We start from the raw sequence: 21,183 nt of genomic DNA, 5'->3' as shown, positions 1-21,183 counted from the left end.
TTTTACTAATTCTGCATCCCAATGGATATTAGCTTTTACTAAGGTTGCATACCAAATGGCACCCTAATCCCTATTTAATGCACTACTTTGAAACAAGCCCCATAGGGCTCTGTTCAAAAGTTGTGCACTATGTAGGGAATAGGGTACCATTTGGGAAGCAGTTAAAAGACCCACGCTAAAGTGCTCTCCTGTTCTAAAAGCTTTTACTTGTGTTTAGAGGAGAGAGTGGGGAGGAGTGGGGAGAGGGAGGAGAAAAGAGGGAGAGAAGAAGAAGGGATGTTCCTTTGAGTAATTTCTGTAGCACAAATAATTACACACTTCTCTACTTCTATCACACGCCTGAGAACCTGGGAAATGGGTCGTCCTCCACCGCGAGAAAATGCACCTTTATCTCCCTCCTAAAATCATAGCTAAGGTTTTAACGGCTTTGCATTGCCTCAAAACCCAGAGTGTAACTGGAAAAATTATCATTTACTTTACAACTAGGTTATCTGACGATCTCCCTTGTTGCAATTAAATTCCATCCCCAGGAGTGACTTTACTATCCCCCTGACCCTTTCACCCCTTCCTAGGGACTTTCCAGGTGGCCCTAACTGACACACTACACTACTTAAAGATCCACTAAGCTGTGTGTGTGTGTGTGTGTGTGTGTGTGTGTTGTGTCAGTTTTGTGTGTGTTATGAATATGGATGAGACAAAGTGACTGTGTGCCTTTCTCTCCCAGGGAATGTGGCAGATCTGTCCCATGAGGCTGCACCTCATCACACATACCTGATGAGAGACTGGGGGGAGGAGAGGGATGAGGGGAGAGGACGATGACAGGGGAGGGAGTATGACATTTTGAGTAAAGGGAAAATGGGAGAGAGGCGGTAGGGAAGATTGGGGAGGAGTAAGGAGATGACAGGGAAGGAAGGAAGGAAGCGTACACACATTAAAAAAAGGGATCCAAAAGGGTTCTTTGGCTGTCCCCATAGGAGAACCCTTTTTGGTTCCAGGTAGAACCCTTTGGGTTCCATGTAGAACTCTTGTTGGAAAGGGTTTTACATGGAACCCAATAGGGTTATACCTGGAACCAAAAGGGGTTCTTCAAAGGTTTCTCCTATGCCAGCCCGAAGAACCCTGTGAACTTTTTAAGAAATGACTTTTCTATTAAATGACTTTTCTAAGGCCCATGGGAAGGCACTGATCACTCTCAAACCAAAATAATACCTATAAAATTGAATGAGTCACTATAGTACCAATAGGAATTGACGGTTTTGACAAACGTATATTGGAATGGTAAGAGAGGTGGTAGGAATAAACATGCATCAGCCATTCTCCAACCAACCTGGACTAGACGTGGCACAGTAAACAAAAAACTGGGACACTCAAATTAGTATGATATGTTGAGTTTGGTATGGTATGTATTAGTTTGTGGATGTCCATCATCCATTTCGTATGATATGTTACAAATTACAATTGAATAATAACACATAAAATTTGTATAGCGTTTTTCATTTGTGTTATCTCAAAACTCTACATTGGCAAAAAAATATACAGTGCATTCGGAAAGTATTCTGACTCCTTGGCTTTTTCCACATTTTGTTAAATTCACACAGCATGATGGTGCCACCACCATGATTGACCTTAGGCTTGACTGTCAATGGTAGAGCAGATGACCTGCTTGTGTGTCCCAACAAGCATAGCCTCAGTCTTGCTGCTGTTCAGCTGAAGGAAGTTTGCTTTCATCCATGCCCTGATGTCATCTAGGCAGCTGTCAAGTTTTGCTAGCGCTGATATGGTGTCTGGTTTGGTGTTAATATATACTTGGGTATTGCCAGCGCAGCAGTGGAAGTTGATGTTATAGTCTCTGATGATTTGGCCGAGAGGGAGCATGTAGATTAGGAACATAACAGGGCCCAGCACTGACCCTTGTGGGACACCGCAATGTGATTGTGGACTCCTCTGATCTTGACTCTCCAATCGTGATGTACTGCTTCCTATTGGAGAGGTAGGAGGAGAACCAGTTTAGAGCAGTTCCAGAAACTGCAGTGTGCTCTCGGAGATGCCCCAGGAGGATGTTGTGGTCAACAGTTTCAAAAGCAGCACTGAGATCTAGGAGGAGGAGGAGGTTAGGTGATCCAGATTCTTCAGTCACTAGTAGGTCATTGGTAACTTTCACCAGAGACGTTTCAGCACTGTGCAAGGGCCGGAAGCCAGACTGAAAAACGTTGTACAGCTGATTGGAAGACAGATGGGATTGAAGCTGGTTTTTGTATGATATGATATGCCACGAATTACCATTTTTATGATATTTTATGAATTGCAATTCGTACAATATGTTACCAATTTTCAATAGGTATAATATGTTACGAATTCCAATTTGTTGTTGTTAATGTTAGTTAGGTGGCTTGATGGCTAACACTACCATTAGCTAGGTGGCTATGGGCTGGGGTTAGGGGTTAAGGTTTGGGTTAGGAGTTAGCTAACATGCTAGGTAGTTGCAATGTAGCTAAAAAGTAGTAAGTACTTCAAAGTTGCTACGTTCGTGTTATATGTCCAGCCATCCACCCTAACCAACCACCGTTCTTTCATATTTGCCTTATGTAATCGTCTGTCTTATGTAACCCTAACAAACGTAACATATCGTACTGATTTGGGAGTTCTGCTACGTCTAGCCTATGAGATCAGTGTGCACCAACTAAAAAGAATGTTGGGTTAACTTGTGTCACTGGTTACTCAAACCAATTAGAATGTCCTTTCCTAAAAACAATGTCCCTTGGAATGCGTCAGACGCTCTCTAACTAATCGGAATGTCCGATCAGAATATCTGTTCTTAGAAAGTGTCTGGTATGTACAGTTTAAGACCCCTCCAATTAATTGAAATCAGTTCTTAAGAAGAATCCTTTGGAATGCATGAGCCACTCTCTAACCAACATATTCATGACAGTGTTGACTCATCACTGTGTGTTGCCTTCAAGTGCAGTCAGAAATGTGGAAATTCAGGTTCAGAGATAACCGCCTGCATGACCCTCCGAGCTAGAATTACAAGTGGGAAAATCTGATTTCATGTTCGTCACTGACCCATCACTGTTTTGAGTACATTTTTGACAATATCACATTTTTACAGTGTGGGTAATGTAGCTAGTTAGAACATAATTTCAATATTAGCAAGCTAGCTAACTTGTTTTTAGCAATGTTAGCTAGCTCATCCAAATAGCTAAATCCTCATTGGCTGAAGAATCGTTCCAACTTCAAAAGCACTTGAGCACAATTGTGTTGTATTTACGACTTCACAAATGGGAAATACAATATTCATAGGAGCATTTGTAGGCAGCATAAGCCTCCCCACTATTCTATTGTTATATTAGAAGCCTTTTTTAAAAGTCTGGATCTGGATCATTCCACACATTGGTAGAGGTAAGGATGAAGCATTCTTCCTTTCTTATGGCAACGTGTGTAAGAATAAATGATGCGTTGTTTCCCCTGTTATTGATTGAATATTGTTTTCTTGTTCACTTGACTGAATAAGAAACTTAGAATAGGGGGGTAACAAAAGTTCATCAGTGTGCATGTGTGTGTGCTTTCCTCAGAAACACACACATGCACACACACACATCCAAACACACGCACGCACTAACGCAGGCACAAACACATGCACACACCAAGATGAAGTGTAGCTAGAACAAAGAGCTGGTAAATGGGTGTGTTAATAATAGATGGGAGAGATGAGCCTGCAGTTGTTCAGCAGAGCTTGAGTCCTAAGGGTAAACCTCACTGACGCACAGCACGCATGCACACGCACACACTTACACACACTCACGCATCCCTCCTAGTTAAATGTGACTGCTTCTCACACACACACACACACACACACACACACACACACACGCACTAACTTACGCATGCACACATACCACACACACACACACACACAAATATGCACACACATATGCACACACATATGCATGCACACACACAGTATATAGACATACACACACTCACACGCACAGACACATCCCCACGGAGTACATAATGCCTCCTACATGTGCACTCTTAATCGTGATGTCTCCAAATAGAACAGAGTGATATACAGTAAAATGCATGAATCAGAATGACCTTTGTCCTCTTGCAAAGGAAGATGTACACAATAATAAATCATTGCTGTTGGTTTGGTGTAATGTACTCTACACGGGGAACATTGCTTTTATGTCTCAGCTGGTTATGGTGTTTTACTCATCTAAATTCATGTAATTCAGTGCACTTAAATGCATTAGACTCATACAGTATATACAGCACATACTGTAAAGTATGTTAAGTACAGTAGTGAAGGATGTCTTCAGTTAAAGCGTACTGTATGAGTCGTGCTGAAAACTCTACTTGATTGCAACATAGAAGAACAGTATAAAAAAAGTCAGGTTTAGAATAGAGAAAAACTCTTAGAGAAAAACCTTCCACTCCTCCAGTACTTATCACTTCAAGCGTATTTCCAAAAGCTTTGAGTTAAATTGATTTTAGGAAGTGAGTGTATAATTTTCTCTCTCCTTTACTACAGTCCCTCAGTCACTATTCCCCTGTGCTAGATGTGAGCCCAGGCATCAAATGACGTAATTTTCACTTCTATTTAAACCATGTGCCCTAGCTCATGAACTGTTCCCACTCAATAGTATGACACCTCAGTATATGACTTTAACGGTACGTGATTTCCATTTGTGACTTCTGTCTGTGACCCTAGTAGTATGTGACTTTGTCAGTAACCTCAGTAGTCTGTGATTTACACATTTTGACTTATGTCTGCAACTTCAGGTGTGTGAAGTGGTAGTCTGTGATTTATGTCAGACTTCAGTAGTCTAGGACTTCCGTCGTCTGTGACCTCCGTCTCTGACTTCTGTCGTCTGTGACCTCCGTCTGTGACCTCTGTCTCTGACTTCCGTCGTCTGTGACCTCCATCTCTGACTTGCGTCGTCTGTGACCTCCATCTGTGATCTCCGTCTGTGACCTCCGTCTGTGATCTCCGTCTGTGACCTCCGTCTGTGACCTCCGTCTGTGACTCCTGTAGTGTGTGACTTCCATTTATGACTTATGTCCATGATTTCAGAAGTCTGACTTTTATCTATGGATTATGTCTGTGACGCCAGACGTCAATTACAAGCAGGGGTCAAGAGATGTATCGCAATACTGTAATGTACAATATTTATTGATTACAATGAATGAACATTAATACAGTGCAGTGTTTCCCTAATGGAAGCTCAGAAACATTGGCTTTCAAGGTCAAGGTCAAAGCACAAAATTGTTTGTGAGCTACACTACCAAGAACCAATCTCGGATATCTACTCAGAGCAGATAGAAACATAGTTAAGTGACAATGCCCTCGAAGCTGATGTTTGGAGGATACATTGGAACGGGTGGCAAACCGTGCCAATATATCCTCCAAAAGTCAGCTTCGAGGGCATTGTCACTTGTATTCAACGGGTTACAAACATATTCCAATTATTTACAAATGTTAATGAAAAATGTTATTTCGATTTTGACACAAATCTAAGGTAAGCCGGCTGCTCGATCGTTCTATTGGTTCGGTTGCCAGAGAGGTGACACAGTTGTTAAGTCTTTTTGTTCTGTATCTATGGACGCGACCCAGTTGTTCGTTCGAAATGTTCTATTGCCATACTGGCTGTCAACATTCTTATCCCTTGCTTGCTAGCTAGCCAACTACGGTTAACTCACTGTACAGTCACTTCAAACAGTGCAGCCACAATAACAGCAAAGTAGCTGCATTTGCATTTGTTTAAGCTGTTTTCTAGTGACATTTATTTAGATACATCCATAACAATGTGCTAATGATGCTCGATTTCGCCTGGCATAGAAAATGTGCTCTCTCATCAGGACACTGTTGTTTAGAGGAACTAGCCAACAACACAGCTAACACAATCACTTCAAACTGAAGCTGGAAAGAGAGCAAACTAGCTGTATTTTGTTTCGTTGTACATGTTTTCTATTGACATTTCTTTGTATATATCCCAACACATTCATTATTATCGGTCAGCTGGAGACGGGATCGAATTTCAAATTTGAATAAAAATGTGTAAATTTCGGAGGAGCAGACAGCAAGATTTATACAAATATCCGCTGTTGAAAACCAAATGCTAGTCTTAAAGAAATGGGAGATAATGTCTAGATGCTTTTTATGGTGGAGATCAAGTTTATAAATTGAATGGCTGGGCTGATGAGACAGTGGATGGTGCAGTCAGATGGAACAGAGTAAATAGGCTTTTTAACACCATATATTTTCTTCCCTATATACAGACAAGGAATCACTGGTCACTTTAATAATGGAACAATAGTCACTTTAATAATATTTACATACTGCTTTACTCATCTCTTATGTATATATAGTATTCTATTCTACTGTATTTTAGTCAGTGCCACTCCAACATTGGTCATCCTAATTTATCTTAATTCCATTCTTTTACTTTTAGATGTGTGCATTGTTGTGAATTGTTAGATACTACTGCACTGTTGGAGCTAGGAACACAAGCATTTCACTACAGCCGCAATAACATCTGCTAAATATGTGTATGTGACCAATACTATTTGATTTGATTTGATTTAGCCAGTGGTAACTTGTGAAATAGACACTGAATGCGGTTTTAACATTCAGAATCACCCTTTTACATATATATATATATATATTTTTTTTTACCATGGCAAAAGACTGAAGCCCCCCTCTACTTGGTGGTACATCAAAAATAAGTGGTTATAGGAAGGTATACAGAGAACAGAGCGGAACTGTTTCACGACAATTAAGATCTGGACTCGTGATTGCTGAGTCCTGATGACATTCCCTGTACTTGGGTGAACAGCAAACTTCATGAGAGCATTAGTTAGAGATGAAAATGAAAAGGGGAGGGAGAGAGAGAGAGAGAGAAGAGAGATGAGAGAGCGGTGAGATGTGGAGCGGCGCCTTCCCAGATGGCATAGCGGTTTTATGACACGTCCAATTGTCTGAGAGCGATGAGGAGAGAGGTCGGATAGGGAGAAAGGAAACATTTCAGATGGAAAACATGAGTGAAGAAAAGCAGTTGAGCAGACTCCAGTCTTTCTGAGAGGTAGCAAGGTGTATTAGACATTAGAACTTTCACCCAAGACTGTGGTGATGACACCATCATTATCAGCATCATCCACCATCATCATCATTGACCATAATCATTCCTGTACAATTCTGATGGAGAGGGAGAGGCAGAGAAGGAGGGAGAGGAGAAGAGAGAGTTAGAGAGGATTTGAGAGGAGAGAGAGAGAGAGCTGCATTTCCAATTACACTGTTAAAAATACTCAGACCTAAGATAATCTTTCTTTCACAAAATTAGCATTCATTACAAAGAATTTGAAACTATAACATTTGAAGAAAAAATATATATTTATTGGGTGAAAAACCAAAATGTGCAGTTTTGGCAGCCAATTATGTGGCATCCTGCCACAACCTGAGCGACATCCAGTGAAAAATACAATGTAACAGTAGTATGTAAGTTTGTTTTGTTTTGGCTTTCATACCAAGCCATGTGGCTTTTCAGTCATGTTAAAAGTATCCTGCTACTATTACTTTTCTTCTTTACTCTTCTCCTCAATATTGTTGTTGTAATTGCTGTTAATGTTAATATCATCACCACTACTACTACTATTATTATGATTATTACTGTTAGATCAATCATTGTTGTTATATGTGTACTTTGAAAATAAATGAATTTAACTTGCCATGTCAATAAAGTGTATTGGATTGAAAAAAAACGAATAATTGAGAGAGAGAGAGAGAGAGAGAGAGAGAGAGAGAGAGAGAGAGAGAGAGAGAGAGAGAGAGAGAGATCTGGCCCTAAATCGACAGTACACCGTGGCTAAATATTTGACCATGGTTACTGATCAAAACCTTAGAAAAACCTTGACAAAGTACAGGCTCAGTGAGCACAGCCTTGCCATTGAGAAGGGTAGACACAGGAAAACCTGGCTCCCTGTAGAGGAAAGGCTGTGCAACCACTGCACAACAGCAGAACCTGAGACGGAGCTGCATTTCCTGACAAAATGTCAAAAATATAAAACAATTAGAGAGTGTCATTTTCCCAAATTTGAAACTCTTATTCAAGCTTTCAAAGACCTCTCTAATGAGGATAGGCTACCCATCCTTTTGGGGTAGGACGCAGAGAGCTGTGGGTTGGCAGCGCACTACATTGCTGCCTGCCATAAGTTGAGCGACAGTGTCTGACAGACCAATCAACCTGCACATGTACTCTACTGTATGCTTATTGTTATTGTTGAATGTATGGTTATTTTATCACTTGGTTATTGTTGTTACTGTTGTCCCGTTGACAATTTTGATTCTCATTTTTATATTGTAAATATCCAAAATAAGCTTTGGCAATATGTACATTGTTACGTCATGCCAATAAAGCACATTGCATTGAATTGAGAGAGAGAGAGAAAAAGAAAGAAGTAGAAGGGAGAGAGAGAAAAAAAGAAAGAAGGAGGGGAGAGACAGAGGGAGTGAGAAAGAGCTGACGTAAGGTAGGTGTGATACTTGATACAAGAGAGCTCTCAGAAGTGGATAAAGTAGTAGTACCTCTGTATGGAGCCTAAGGCTATAGAGGCACATCAGTCAGTCACTCCACTGAGCTAATGAGCTCTACCTGCCCCGAGTGAGAAACCTGAGAGGTGCATAGATACCCAAAGGGAGGTGTAGGCTGTGTGCTTCATCACAGACTCATGATATAACGTGTATGGTATGTAAATCCACCACAGCATCATTCTGCATTAATGCATGAGAGAGAGAGAGAGAGAGAGAGAGAGAGAGAGAGAGAGAGAGAGAGAGAGAGAGAGAGAGAAAAGTAGCTGGTGCATGAAGTCAGGCGCAGGAGAGCAAAATGAGTGAGCAACGTACTTTACTCAAAAATAAAGGCACAAGGTAAACAAGTACACTTGACCAAATACAAACGGTGAATATTACGCACGGGTGAAAAACAGCACCCGTCGAAAAACCAGCCATCATCAACCGAAATGAACATTGAAACTATCACGCACAAAAACATGGGGGAAGCAGAGGGTTAAATACAATGTGATTTTCTGGATTTTTGTTTTAGATTCCATCTCTCACAGTTGAAGTGTACCTATGATAAAAATTACAGACCTCTACATCTACATAAGTAGGAAAACCTGCAAAATTGGCAGTGTATCAAATACTTGTTCTCCCCACTGTATATTGGTAGATGGGTAAAAAACAACAGACATTGAATATCCCTTTGATCATGGTGCAGTTATTAATGTTACACTTTGGATGGTGTGTCAATACACCTAGTCACTACAAAGATACAGGTGCCCTTCCTGAATAAGTTGTCGGAGAGGAAGAAAACCGATCAGCGATTTCACCATGAGGCCAATGGTGATTTTAAAACAGTAACAGAATTGAATGGCTGTGATAGGACATAACTGAGGATGGTTCAACAACGTTGTAGTTACTCAAAAATACTAGCATAAATGACAAGAAGGAAGCCTGTGCATAATTCAAAGTGTTTGGGGAAAATCCAACCAATACGTCACCAAGTACCACTCTTTTTCATATTTTCAGGAATGGTGATGGCTGCATCAAGCTATGATTAAGGAAAAGGGAGATTTTTTTAGGATAAAAATCAATGGAATAGATCGAAGCACAGTCAAAATCCAGGAGGAAAACATGGTTCAGTTAGCTTTCAACAGACACTGAGAGACACATTTACCTTTCAGCAGGACAATAACCCAAAACAGGCCAAATATACACTGGATGTCACGTTCTGACCTTAGTTCCCTTGTTTTGTCTTTGTTTTAGAATGGTCAGGGCGTGAGTTGGGGTGGGCAGTCTATGTTCTTTTTTCAATGATTTGGGATTTCTGTGTTTGGCCTGGTATGGTTCTCAATCAGAGGCAGCTGTCAATCGTTGTCCCTGATTGAGAACCATACTTAGGTAGCCTGTTTTCACCCTTGAGTTGTGGGTGATTATTTTCTGTTCTGTGTTTTGCTGCAACATTCAGGACTGTTTGTTTTTGTTCAAGTATTTGTATTAAATACAATATGAACACCTACAACGCTGCGCATTGGTCCTCCGATCCTTCCTACTACTTCTCCTTGTCAGAGGACCGAGCTTGACACATTACCCAGAAAGACTCACAGCTGTAATTGCTGCCAAAGGTGATTCTGACATGTATTGACTCATGGGGTTGAATACTTATCTAATCAGGATATATTTGTTTATTTTCCATTTAATAACCTTTTGTGACTAGGGGGCAGTATTTTCATTTTTGGAAAAATAACATTCCCATAGTAAACGGGATATTTTGTCAGGACAAGATGCCAGAATATGCATATAATTGACAGCTTAGGATAGAAAACACTCTAAAGTTTCCAAAACTGTAAAAATATTGTCTGAGTATAACAGAACTGATATTGCAGACGAAAGCCTGAGAAAAATCCAATCCGGAAGTGCCTCATGTTTTGAAAGCGCTGCGTTCCAATGCGTCCTTATTGAGCAGTGAATGGGCTATCAACCAGATTACTTTTTCTCCGTATTCCCCAAGGTGTCTACAGCATTGTGACGTGGTTTTACGCATTTATGTTGAAGAATACCCTTAAGCGGCTACATTGCGCAAGTGGTCACCTGATGGCTCTCAGAGTGATTCTCGCGTAAAATACAAAGGTAGCCATTATTCCAATCTGTCCTAATGAAAAACCAATTGTCCCGGTGGATATATTATCGAATAGATATTTGAAAAACACCTTGAGGATTGATTATAAACAACGTTTGCCATGTTTCTGTCGATATTATGGAGCTAATTTGGAATATTTTTCGGCGTTTTCTTGACTGCAATTTCCAGGCGATTTCTCAGCTAAACGTGAAGAACAAACGGAGCTATTTTGCCTACAAAAATAATATTTTTGTAAAAAAGGAACATTGGCTATCTAACTGGGAGTCTCGTGAGTGAAAACATCTGAAGCTCATCAAAGGTAAACGATTTAATTTGATTGCTATTCTGATTTCCGTGACCAAGTTACCTGCTGCTAGCTGGACAAAATGCTATGCTAGGCTATCGATAAACTTACACAAATGCTTGTCTAGCTTTGGCTGGAAAGCATATTTTGAAAATCTGAGATGACAGGGTGATTAACAAAAGGCTAAGCTGTGTCTCAATATATTTCACTTGTGATTTTCATGAATAGGAATATTTTCTAGGAATATTTATGTCCGTTGCGTTATAATAATTAGTGTCAGTCATTGATTACGCTCCCGGACCCGGGATGGGGAGTTACTGATATGTATAATTTTTTTATTCACTTTGACGTTACAGACTAAATCATTAAATCCACTTTAATCCCACTTTGTAACAACAGAATGTGGAAAAAGTGAAGGGGTGGGATTACATTAGGAAGACAATGTGCCATCATCACAGCTGTTGTATATTCAATCAAATTCACAAGTTAATTTAAAACATATATTTAATTAAACCTTTTTCAAGGTTGACAGATTTGTCCAAAATCATGTGACATAAAACATAACTTTTTTTGTCCTTGCATTTATGGCAGGGTAAATTGTTGTTATATTATATATCAAGCATTAGGCAGTTGAATTAGACATTACACTTGTAAGAACCCTGCAAGAATCCTGGATCGAACTGTCAGACGTTTTTCTGTATAGAGATCTCAGAAATGCAACATTTTGTCTCCTTATGTTTTGAGGTGAAAACGGTTTACACGGGCACAACTGAAAGAGTCACCTTTACATGTGATAATTAAAACCTAAATGATCCTGTCATTAACGTAGTTTTTCAATAATTATGCATAATATAATGAACAAAAACATAAACCCTACATGGAACCATTTCAAAGATTTGACAGAGTTACAGTTCATAGAAGGAAATCAGTCAATTGAAATGTGTCCCTAATCTATGGATTTCACATGACTCGGCAGGGGCACAGACATGGGTGTGCCATGCAGGGCATAGGCCCACCCACTGGGGAGCTAGGCCCAAATCAAATCAAATTTTATTTGTCACATACACATGGTTAGCAAATAATAATAATAACCAACAAGTAATCTAACTAACAATTCCAAAACTACTGTCTTATACACACAAGTGTAGGGGGATAAAGAATATGTACATAAAGATATATGAATGAGTGATGGTACAGAGCGGCATAGGCAAGATACAGTAGATGGTATCGAGTACAGTATATACATATGAGATGAGTATGTAAACAAAGTGGCATAGTTAAAGTGGCTAGTGATACATGTATTACATAAAGATGCAGTATGATATAGAGTACAGTATATACGTATCCAATCTGTAAGTCGCTCTGGATAAGAGCGTCTGCTAAATGACTTAAATGTAAATGTATACATATGAGATGAATAATGTAGGGTATGTAAACATTATATTAGGTAGCATTGTTTAAAGTGGCTAGTGATATATTTTACATTTCCCATTATTAAAGTGGCTGGAGTTGAGTCAGTGTGTTGGCAGCAGCCACTCAATGTTAGTGGTGGCTGTTTAACAGTCTGATGGCCTTGAGATAGAAGCTGTTTTTCAGTCTCTCGGTCCCAGCTTTGATGCACCTGTACTGACCTCGCCTTCTGGATGATAGCGGGGTGAACAGGCAGTGGCTCGGGTGGTTGTTGTCCTTGATGATCTTTATGGCCTTCCTGTAACATCGGGAGGTGTAGGTGTCCTGGAGGGCAGGTAGTCTCACTACCCTCTGGAGAGCCTTACGGTTGTGGGCAGAGCAGTTGCTGTACCAGGCGGTGATACAGCCCGCCAGGATGCTCTCGATTGTGCAACTGTAGAAGTTTGAGTGCTTTTGGTGACAAGCCAAATTTCTTCAGCCTCCTGAGGTTGAAGAGGCGCTGCTGCGCCTTCTTCACGATGCTGTCTGTGTGGGTGGACCAATTCAGTTTGTCTGTGATGTGTACGCCGAGGAACTTAACTTGCTACCCTCGCCACTACTGTTCCATCGATGTGGATAGGGGGGTGTTCCCTCTGCTGTTTCCTGAAGTCCACAATCATCTCCTTAGTTTTGTTGACGTTGAGTGTGAGGTTATTTTCCTGACACCACACTCCGAGGGCCCTCACCTCCTCCCTGTAGGCCGTCTCGTCGTTGTTGGTAATCAAGCCTACCACTGTTGTGTCGTCCGCGAACTTGATGATTGAGTTGGAGGCGTGCGTGGCCACGCAGTCGTGGGTGAACAGGGAGTACAGGAGAGGGCTCAGAACGCACCCTTGTGGGGCCCCAGTGTTGAGGATCAGCGGGGTGGAGAAGTTGTTGCCTACCCTCACCACCTGGGGGCGGCCCGTCAGGAATTCCAGTACCCAGTTGCACAGGGCGGGGTCGAGACCCAGGGTCGCCGGCTGGGATCCATTCCGTTGTCCTGGGTGAAAGGCAGAACGCAGGATCCGCTTCGCGAAAGTCATATTCTTGGTCGTACTGATGGTGAGTTGACGCTGCTCTTATATTCAGTAGTTCTTCTCGACTGTATGTAATGAAACCTAAGATGACATGGGGTACTAATGTAAGAAATAAAAAACAAAAAACTGCATAGTTTCCTAGGAACGCGAAGCGAGGCGGCCATCTCTGTCGGCGCCGGAAGTAGACTGCCCAGCCAATCATGAATAGTTTTTCCCCAAAAAAGGGATTTATTACAGACAGAAATATTCCTCAGCATCCTCCCCCTCCTCAGACAATCCCACAGGTAAAGAAGCCGGATGTGGAGGTCTTGGGGTGGCGTGGCTACAAGTGCTCAACAATTGTGAGGCCGGTTGGATGACCTGCCAAATTATATAAAACAAAGATGGAAGTGGCTTACTGTCGATAATTGAAAACTCAATTATCTGGCAACAGCTCTGTTGGACATTCCTGCAGTCAGCATGTTTTTTTGGGGGGGACTATCTGTTGTTCCATGTAGTGAATCTGTTACTCAATGTGTTTCTATGGGCTGATAGCAGTAAGGATAAATAAAATGTTTCAAATATATACAGAATCAGTCAAAGGTTTGGACACACCTACTCATTCAAGGGTTTATATTAAGTTTTACTATCTTCTACATTGTAGAATAACATTGAAGACATCAACTGTCACGATCGTCATAGTGAGGAGACCAAAGCGCAGCGTGATGTGAATACATTTTTTAATGAAAGACGAAAAAACACAAAGTACACTAACCAAACAAAATAACAAGACGACCGTGCCAACATGCAACATCACATAGACAATAATACACAAAATACCCAAAGAAGATGGCTGCCTAAATATGGTTCCCAAATCAGAGACAACGATAAACAGCTGCCTCTAATTGAGAACCATAGATTTTTTTTTTGCCATAGATTTTCAAGCTGATTTGTCAAAACTGTACCTCGGGCACTCAGGAACTTTCAGTGTATTTTTGGTAAGCATCTCCACTGTAGATTTGGCCTGCTGAAAGGTATTTGGTTCAAAGCAGATTGAACCAGGTTTTCCTCTAGGATTTTGTATGTGCTTAGCTCCATTACTTTCCTTTTTATCCTGAAAAACTCCCAGTCCTTAACTAATACAAGCATACGCACAACATACTGTAATGCAGCCACCACTATGCTTGAAAATATGGATAGTGGTACTCAGTAATGTGTTGTATTGCATTTGCCCCAAACATAACACTTCATATTCTGGACACTAAGTTAATTTCTTTGCAGTAGAATCTGTTTTTTAAATTCACTGCTCGACTGAGGGTCCTTACAGATAATTGTATGTGTAGGGTGTGAGGTAGGCATTCAAAAATAATGTTAAACACTATTATTGCACACAGAGTGAGTCCAAGCAACTTATTACGTTACTTTTTAAGCACATTTTTACTTATTTAGGCTTTCCATAACAAATGGGTTGAATACTTATTGACTCATTGACTACAGATTTCAACACCATAGTACCCCGCCCTGTGTAATTGGGTCCTGGATTGGGGCACCCCCAAGTGGTGAAGGTAGAAAACAACATCTCCACTTCACAGATCCTCAACACTGGGGCCCCACAAGGGTGCGTGCTCAGCCCTCTCCTGTGCTCCCTGTTCACCCATGACTGCGTGGCGATGCATGCCTCCAACTCAATCATCAAGTTTGCAGACGACACAACAGTAGTATGCTTGATTACCAACAATGATGAGACCGCCTATAGGGAGGAGGTGAGGGCACTCAGAGTGTGGTGTCAGGAAAACAACCTCACTCAATGTCAACAAAACAAAGGAGATGATCATGGACTTCAGGAAACAGCAGAGGGAGCACCCCTTTATCCACATCGATGGGACAGCAGTGGAGAAGGTGTACAAACTGAAATGGATCACCCATACAGACAGTGTGGTAGAGAAGGCGCAACAACGCCTCTTCAACCTCAGGAGGCTGAAGAAATTTGGCTTGTCACCTAACACCCTCACAAACTTTTACAGATGCACAATTGAGAGCATCCTGTCAGGCTGCATCACCGCCTGGAATGGCAACTGCACCACCCATAACCGGAGGGCTCTCCAGAGGGTGGTGCGGTCTCACAACGCATCACAGATGGCAAACTATCTACCCTCTAGGATACCTACAACACCCAATGTCACAGGAAGGCCAAAAAGATCATCAAGGACAACAACCACCCGAGCCATGTTCACCCCGCTACCATCCAGAAGGTCAGTACAGGTGCATCAAAGCTGGGACCGAGAGACTGAAAAATAACTTCTATCTTAAGGCCACCAGACTGTTAAACAGCCATCACTAACACAGTGAGGCTGCTGCCTACATACAGACTTGAAATCCTTGGCCACTAATAAATGGATCACTAGTCACATTAATAATGCCACTCTACTAATGTTTACATATCTTACATTACTTATCTCATATGTATATACTGTATTTTATACCATCTATTGCATCTTGCCTATGCCGGTCTGTCATTGCTCACCCATATATTTATATGTATATATTCATATTCCATTCCTTTACTTAGATTTGTGTGTATTAGGTAGTTGTTGGGGAATTGTTAGATTACTGCTATGTCGGAACTAGAAGCACAAGCATTTCGCTACACTCACAATAACATCTGCTAACCATGTGTATGTGACCAAAACAATTTGATTTGATGACATTTCAGCTGTTCATTTTCAATTAATTTGTAAAAATTCTAAACACATAATTATACTTTCACATTAAGGAGTGTTTAGGCCAGTGACAAAAACATCTATATTTAATCCATTTACATTTCAGGCTGTAACACAACATAATTTGGAAAAAGTCAAGGGTTGTGAATACTTTCTGAAGGCACTGTAGGTAGAGTTATGGGCCAATTTGCATATATTCCTCTAAGTACACATGTGGAACTGCATACAAATCTTTTTTATTTTTGATTCAAACCATTTTGAAATGTTGTTCCCAATGTCACACATCGGCTCCATTATTTATAGACCCATATGTGGTAGGATAAAAAAACAGAAGCTAAAATGGCAAGTCAATTTGGTTTATTTAGTCATATAAAAACACAATAACATATATGTACATACTATACACAAAGAGATGCTATTTGGTCATCATCAACGGCTAGGAGGGATTGTTCACAGATGCACACTATCTATTAACCAGGCTTTGACCTTCCTTTTAAAGCTACTCAGACTGGGAATAAATTTTAACAGACAGAGGCAGACCATTCCACTCAGAGGCTCCTGAATATAAAAAAGTACCTTTCCCTGTTATGCTTCTAAATCTATGCACACAACCATGTTAGCTATGGAACATTGTTTGGGTCTTTGCTTGTAAAAAAAAAAAGTCAAATAACACTATTTAACATAATTTGACGCGTTAAATAACAAAATTATATTTTAAAATGTTGTGTGTGCTGAATTTGCATCCTCAAGCCAAGCCCCACCACTATGGTTAGTAGCACTGCCAAAGCTGTAAAACTTTTTTTTATATAATCTACATTGACGACAGTTTGGAAACTAGAGCTAAGTTGTCTCCCTACTACGCTGACTTCAGTATGCAGAATGACAGTCACTCAAATATCTTTGATATTGTGATTACCTCGTACCCCTGCACATCGACTCGGTAGAGGAACCCCTTGTATATAGCCAAGTTATCATTACTCATTGACTCAGTACTGGTACTCCATATGTATATAGCCAAGTTATCATTACTCATTGTGTATCTATTATTACTTTTATTATTACGTGTTTTACTTTCTATTATCTATTTTCTATCTCTCTGCATTGTTGATAAGGGCCGTAAGTATTTAATTTCGCTGTTAGTCCACACCTGTTGTTACGAAGCATGTGACTTGATTTGATACAGGTAGGGGCGGCAGGTAGCCTAGTGGTTAGAGCATTGGGCCAATACCTGAAAGGTTCCTGGATCGAATCACTGAGCTGATAAGGTAAAAACCTGTCGTTCTACCCCTGAACAAGGCAGTACACCTGCTGTTTCCCGGTAGGCCGTCATTGTAAATAAGAATTTGTTCTTAACTGACTTGCCTCGTGAAATAAAATAGATGTTTTTAGCAGCTTTTGGTCGAGCTAGCTTTAGCTTGGTACCTAGCTAGCACCAATGCAACTAGCCTGAAAACAAACAATGACTAGATTGATTTAGCCACTTGTTGTTCTACTGAAATCGAACTTCAGTTCATGACAATAACTATCTAGCTAGCTAGACAATGAACTAAACCATCTAGTGTACACCCCTTCCAGTAGTTTTCCATCTAGTGTACATCCCAAGAAATTAACTGTTGTTTTGGGTCTGTGAGTACTTCTCTTGGTAGCTGTACCCTTTTGGACTTACTTTCATTTTGTACCCGAACATAATTGCTTCTGTTTTGCTGAGGTGCAGAGATAGCTTGTTGTCTATGAGCCATGCATTGATGTTAGTGAGCTCTGCACTCATTATACTCTCCAGTATGTTTTTTTTTTTTTGAGACAACAGAAGTGCAGAGTCATCTCCATAAAGAAACAAGTGACATGAGCAAGCATCCTTCATAGCACGCCACAGCTTATGGGTTTAGCCTCTGGAAGGCAAATAATTTACATGAACCACTTGTTCCCAACCAACAAGTAGGATTTAGCCCATTCAAGAGTGGTACTGCCCAATCCCAGAGCCTCTAGCTTGGCAAGTAGGATTGCACGATTAACTGTATCAAAAGCCTTCTGGAGGTCAAGCAGCACAATTCCACATAAGTTACTATTATCAATCTCCTTCCTTAGCTACTGTTGAAGGCAGAATACGGATGTGATTATAATCGCTCTTGGAAGAAAAACATATTCGGTCGTACTGATGGTGAGTTGGCGCTGATAATATTCATCAATTGTGGTAATTTAAGTATAGGGGGCATGAGTCAGTAGATTATGATTTTCTGAACCCTGACTGAAATTCAAACATGAGATTGTTTGTTTACATACTCAGAGCTGCACATGAAACACTCTCTCCAATATCTTGGTCATGACACTGAGGATAGAGACTGGCCTGTAGTTCCCAGGGACGGTCTTACTCCCCTTCTGGTGCAAAGGATTGACTGGCCATTTTCATATCCTTTGGAAATGTACCTTGATCGAGAGAGTTTTAAAAATATATATTTTTATTTTTTTATATTCAAAAATTACCCTTTTTTTTCTCCCCAATTTCGTGGTATTCAATTGGTAGTAGTTACTGTCTTGTCTCATCGCTGCAACTCCCACACAGACTCGGGAGAGGCGAAGGTCGAGAGCCATGCGTCCTCCGAAACACAACCCAACCAAGCCGCACTGCTTCTTGACACAATGCACATCCAACCCGGAAGCCAGCCGCACCAATGTGATGGAGGAAACACCGTACACCTAGTGACTTGGTCGACGTGCACTGCACCCAGCCCGCCACAGGAGTCGCTAGTGCGCGACGAGACAAGGATATATTTCTTAAAGGCCTTGTTCCTTGATTCAATGGCTTCAGTGATTTCATGATTAAACCAAGGGTTGGATCTCTGCTTTACTCTAACTTGTCTAATGGGACCCACAGTGTTAACAATCCAGAAGATTTGTCCAGAGGAACCTACTCTTGAAAGCCTCCCAGGGTCCATCAATGCTCACACTAGTCAGCACAGGTGATTAGTCAACTTTACCAAGTCGCTCCCTAAACATGTCAACACTATACTTTTTGAGGGGCTCAGACTATTACAGTTTTAAGAAAGAGATAGGGAGAGCGAGATGTAGTGTTTGAGACAGAGAGGAGAGATGGGGTGTGTCAAATCAAATCAAATTGTATTTGTCACATGCTTTCGTAAAAAACAGGTGTAAACTAACAGTGAAATATAGAAAAAATAATAACAAGAGGAATAAATACACAAATGAGTAACAATAACTTGGCTATATACACAGGGTACCTCTACCGAGTCGATGTGCAGAGAGAGGTACAAGGTAATTGAGGTAGATACACTCCCGTTCAAAAATTTGGGGTCACTTCGAAATGTCCTTGTTTTCCATGAAAACACATGAAATGAGTTGCAAAATTAATAGGCAATATAGTCAAGAAGTTGACAAGGTTATAAATAAAGATTTTTAATTGAAATAATAATTGTGTCCTTCAAACTTTGCTTTCGTCAAATAATCAAATAATTAAATCATTTGCAGCAATTACAGCCTTGCAGACATTTGGCATTATTTTTGTCAATTTGTTGAGGACTTGAGAGGGGTCTGTTTCTCAAACTAGACACTCTAATGTACTTGTCCTCTTGCTCAGTTGTGTACCGGGGCCTCTCACTCCTCTTTCTATTCTGGTTAGAGACAGTTTGTGCTGTTCTGTGAAGGGAGAAGTACACAGCGTTGTACCATATCTTCATTTTCTTGGCAATTTCGCGCATGGAATAGCCTTCATTTCTCAGAACAAGAAAAGACTAACGAGGTTCAGAAGAAAGGTATTTATTTCTGGCCATTTTGAGCCTGTAATCAAACCCACAAATGCTGATGCTACAGATAATCAACTAGTCTAAAGAAAGTCTGTTTTATTGCTTCTTTAACTAGCACAACAGTTTTCAGCTGTGCTAACATAATTGCGAGAGGGTTTTCTAATGATCAATTAGCCTTTTAAAATTAGGAACTTGAATTAGCTAACACAACATGCCATTGGAACACAGGAGTGATGGTTGATGATAATGGGCCTCTGTACGCCTATGTAGATATTCCATAAAAAATCTGCTGTTAACAACTACAATAGTCATTTACAACATTAACAAAGTCTACACTATATTTCTGATTAATTTGATTTGATTTTAATCGACAAAAAAATGTGCTTTTCTTTCAAAAACGAGGACATTTCTAAGTGACCCCAAACTTTTGAACGGTAGTGTGTATATACATATAAGTAGGGGTAAAGTGAGTAGGCAACAGGATAGATAATAAACAGCATCAGCAGTGTAATGTAATGAGTCGAAAGAGTATGTGCATTGTACATGGTGATCTATGATGAAGAGGATCTGATGTAATAGTCAGCCTAGAGCTCAGCAATAGGAGTTATAGTATCTTATTCATAACTAACAGACTGCCCACAGGGCATTTGACTACTATTCTAAGACTGAGAGTAAGAGGAATAAGAACAAACAAGAGAAAGAGAGAGGGAGAACGAGAGAAAGGCATGTTGTCCACTATATGTACAGCCATCTCGAAAACCAACAGCAGATATTGGGTGCTATAGCTAGCTAGCAAGTTGAGGCTATGGAGTTCAAATCTGAAATGACGGAAGTGGACGGAAAACACCTACACGTTGGCCAAAGCCCGTACTCAGTCCCTCTCCTTACAAGGCACCAAAAACAGCTAACCATACCCAAATATTATGACCCTATGTCACCTCAACAGACTATGTACAGTAAATGAGAGAGGTAAAAAATATATGATATAGAAAAAAACGGAGAGTGAGAGTAGAGAGAGAGTCATGGACTCACCCGAGCATCGTCCTCGTGACTGTCGCTGGTGTCCTCTGTCTTGTGGTGGCCGGCTGAGGAGCGAGCGTCCCTCTTCCGGCTGGCGTCTGTCCCCTCCAACTGCCTCTCCCCATCTGGAAGCAACACAGAGACAGCAGGGTCAGAGGGAGAGCCTTCATCATCAACATCATCATCATTGCCATCATCTTTGGCAGCAACATCATTGTAATTAGTAGTATCATCATGATTATCATCCTCATCATCATA

At 40.7% G+C, this 21,183-nt stretch overlaps 1 protein-coding gene across 1 annotated transcript in view; it reads right to left on the bottom strand.

Moving 5' to 3' along the window:
* The window catches only part of b4galnt4a (beta-1,4-N-acetyl-galactosaminyl transferase 4a), a 471,729-nt gene that overhangs the window by 306,944 nt on the left and 143,602 nt on the right, over positions 1-21,183 (bottom strand). Inside the window, 1 exon segment of the mRNA XM_029668828.2 lies at positions 20,938-21,050. Coding sequence (XP_029524688.2) covers positions 20,938-21,050 — 113 coding nt within the window.

Source organism: Oncorhynchus nerka, linkage group LG9a (assembly GCF_034236695.1).
Source record: "Oncorhynchus nerka isolate Pitt River linkage group LG9a, Oner_Uvic_2.0, whole genome shotgun sequence".
In the NCBI taxonomy this organism is placed as follows: domain Eukaryota; kingdom Metazoa; phylum Chordata; class Actinopteri; order Salmoniformes; family Salmonidae; genus Oncorhynchus; species Oncorhynchus nerka.
This window is presented reverse-complemented; position numbering and strand designations above follow the sequence as displayed.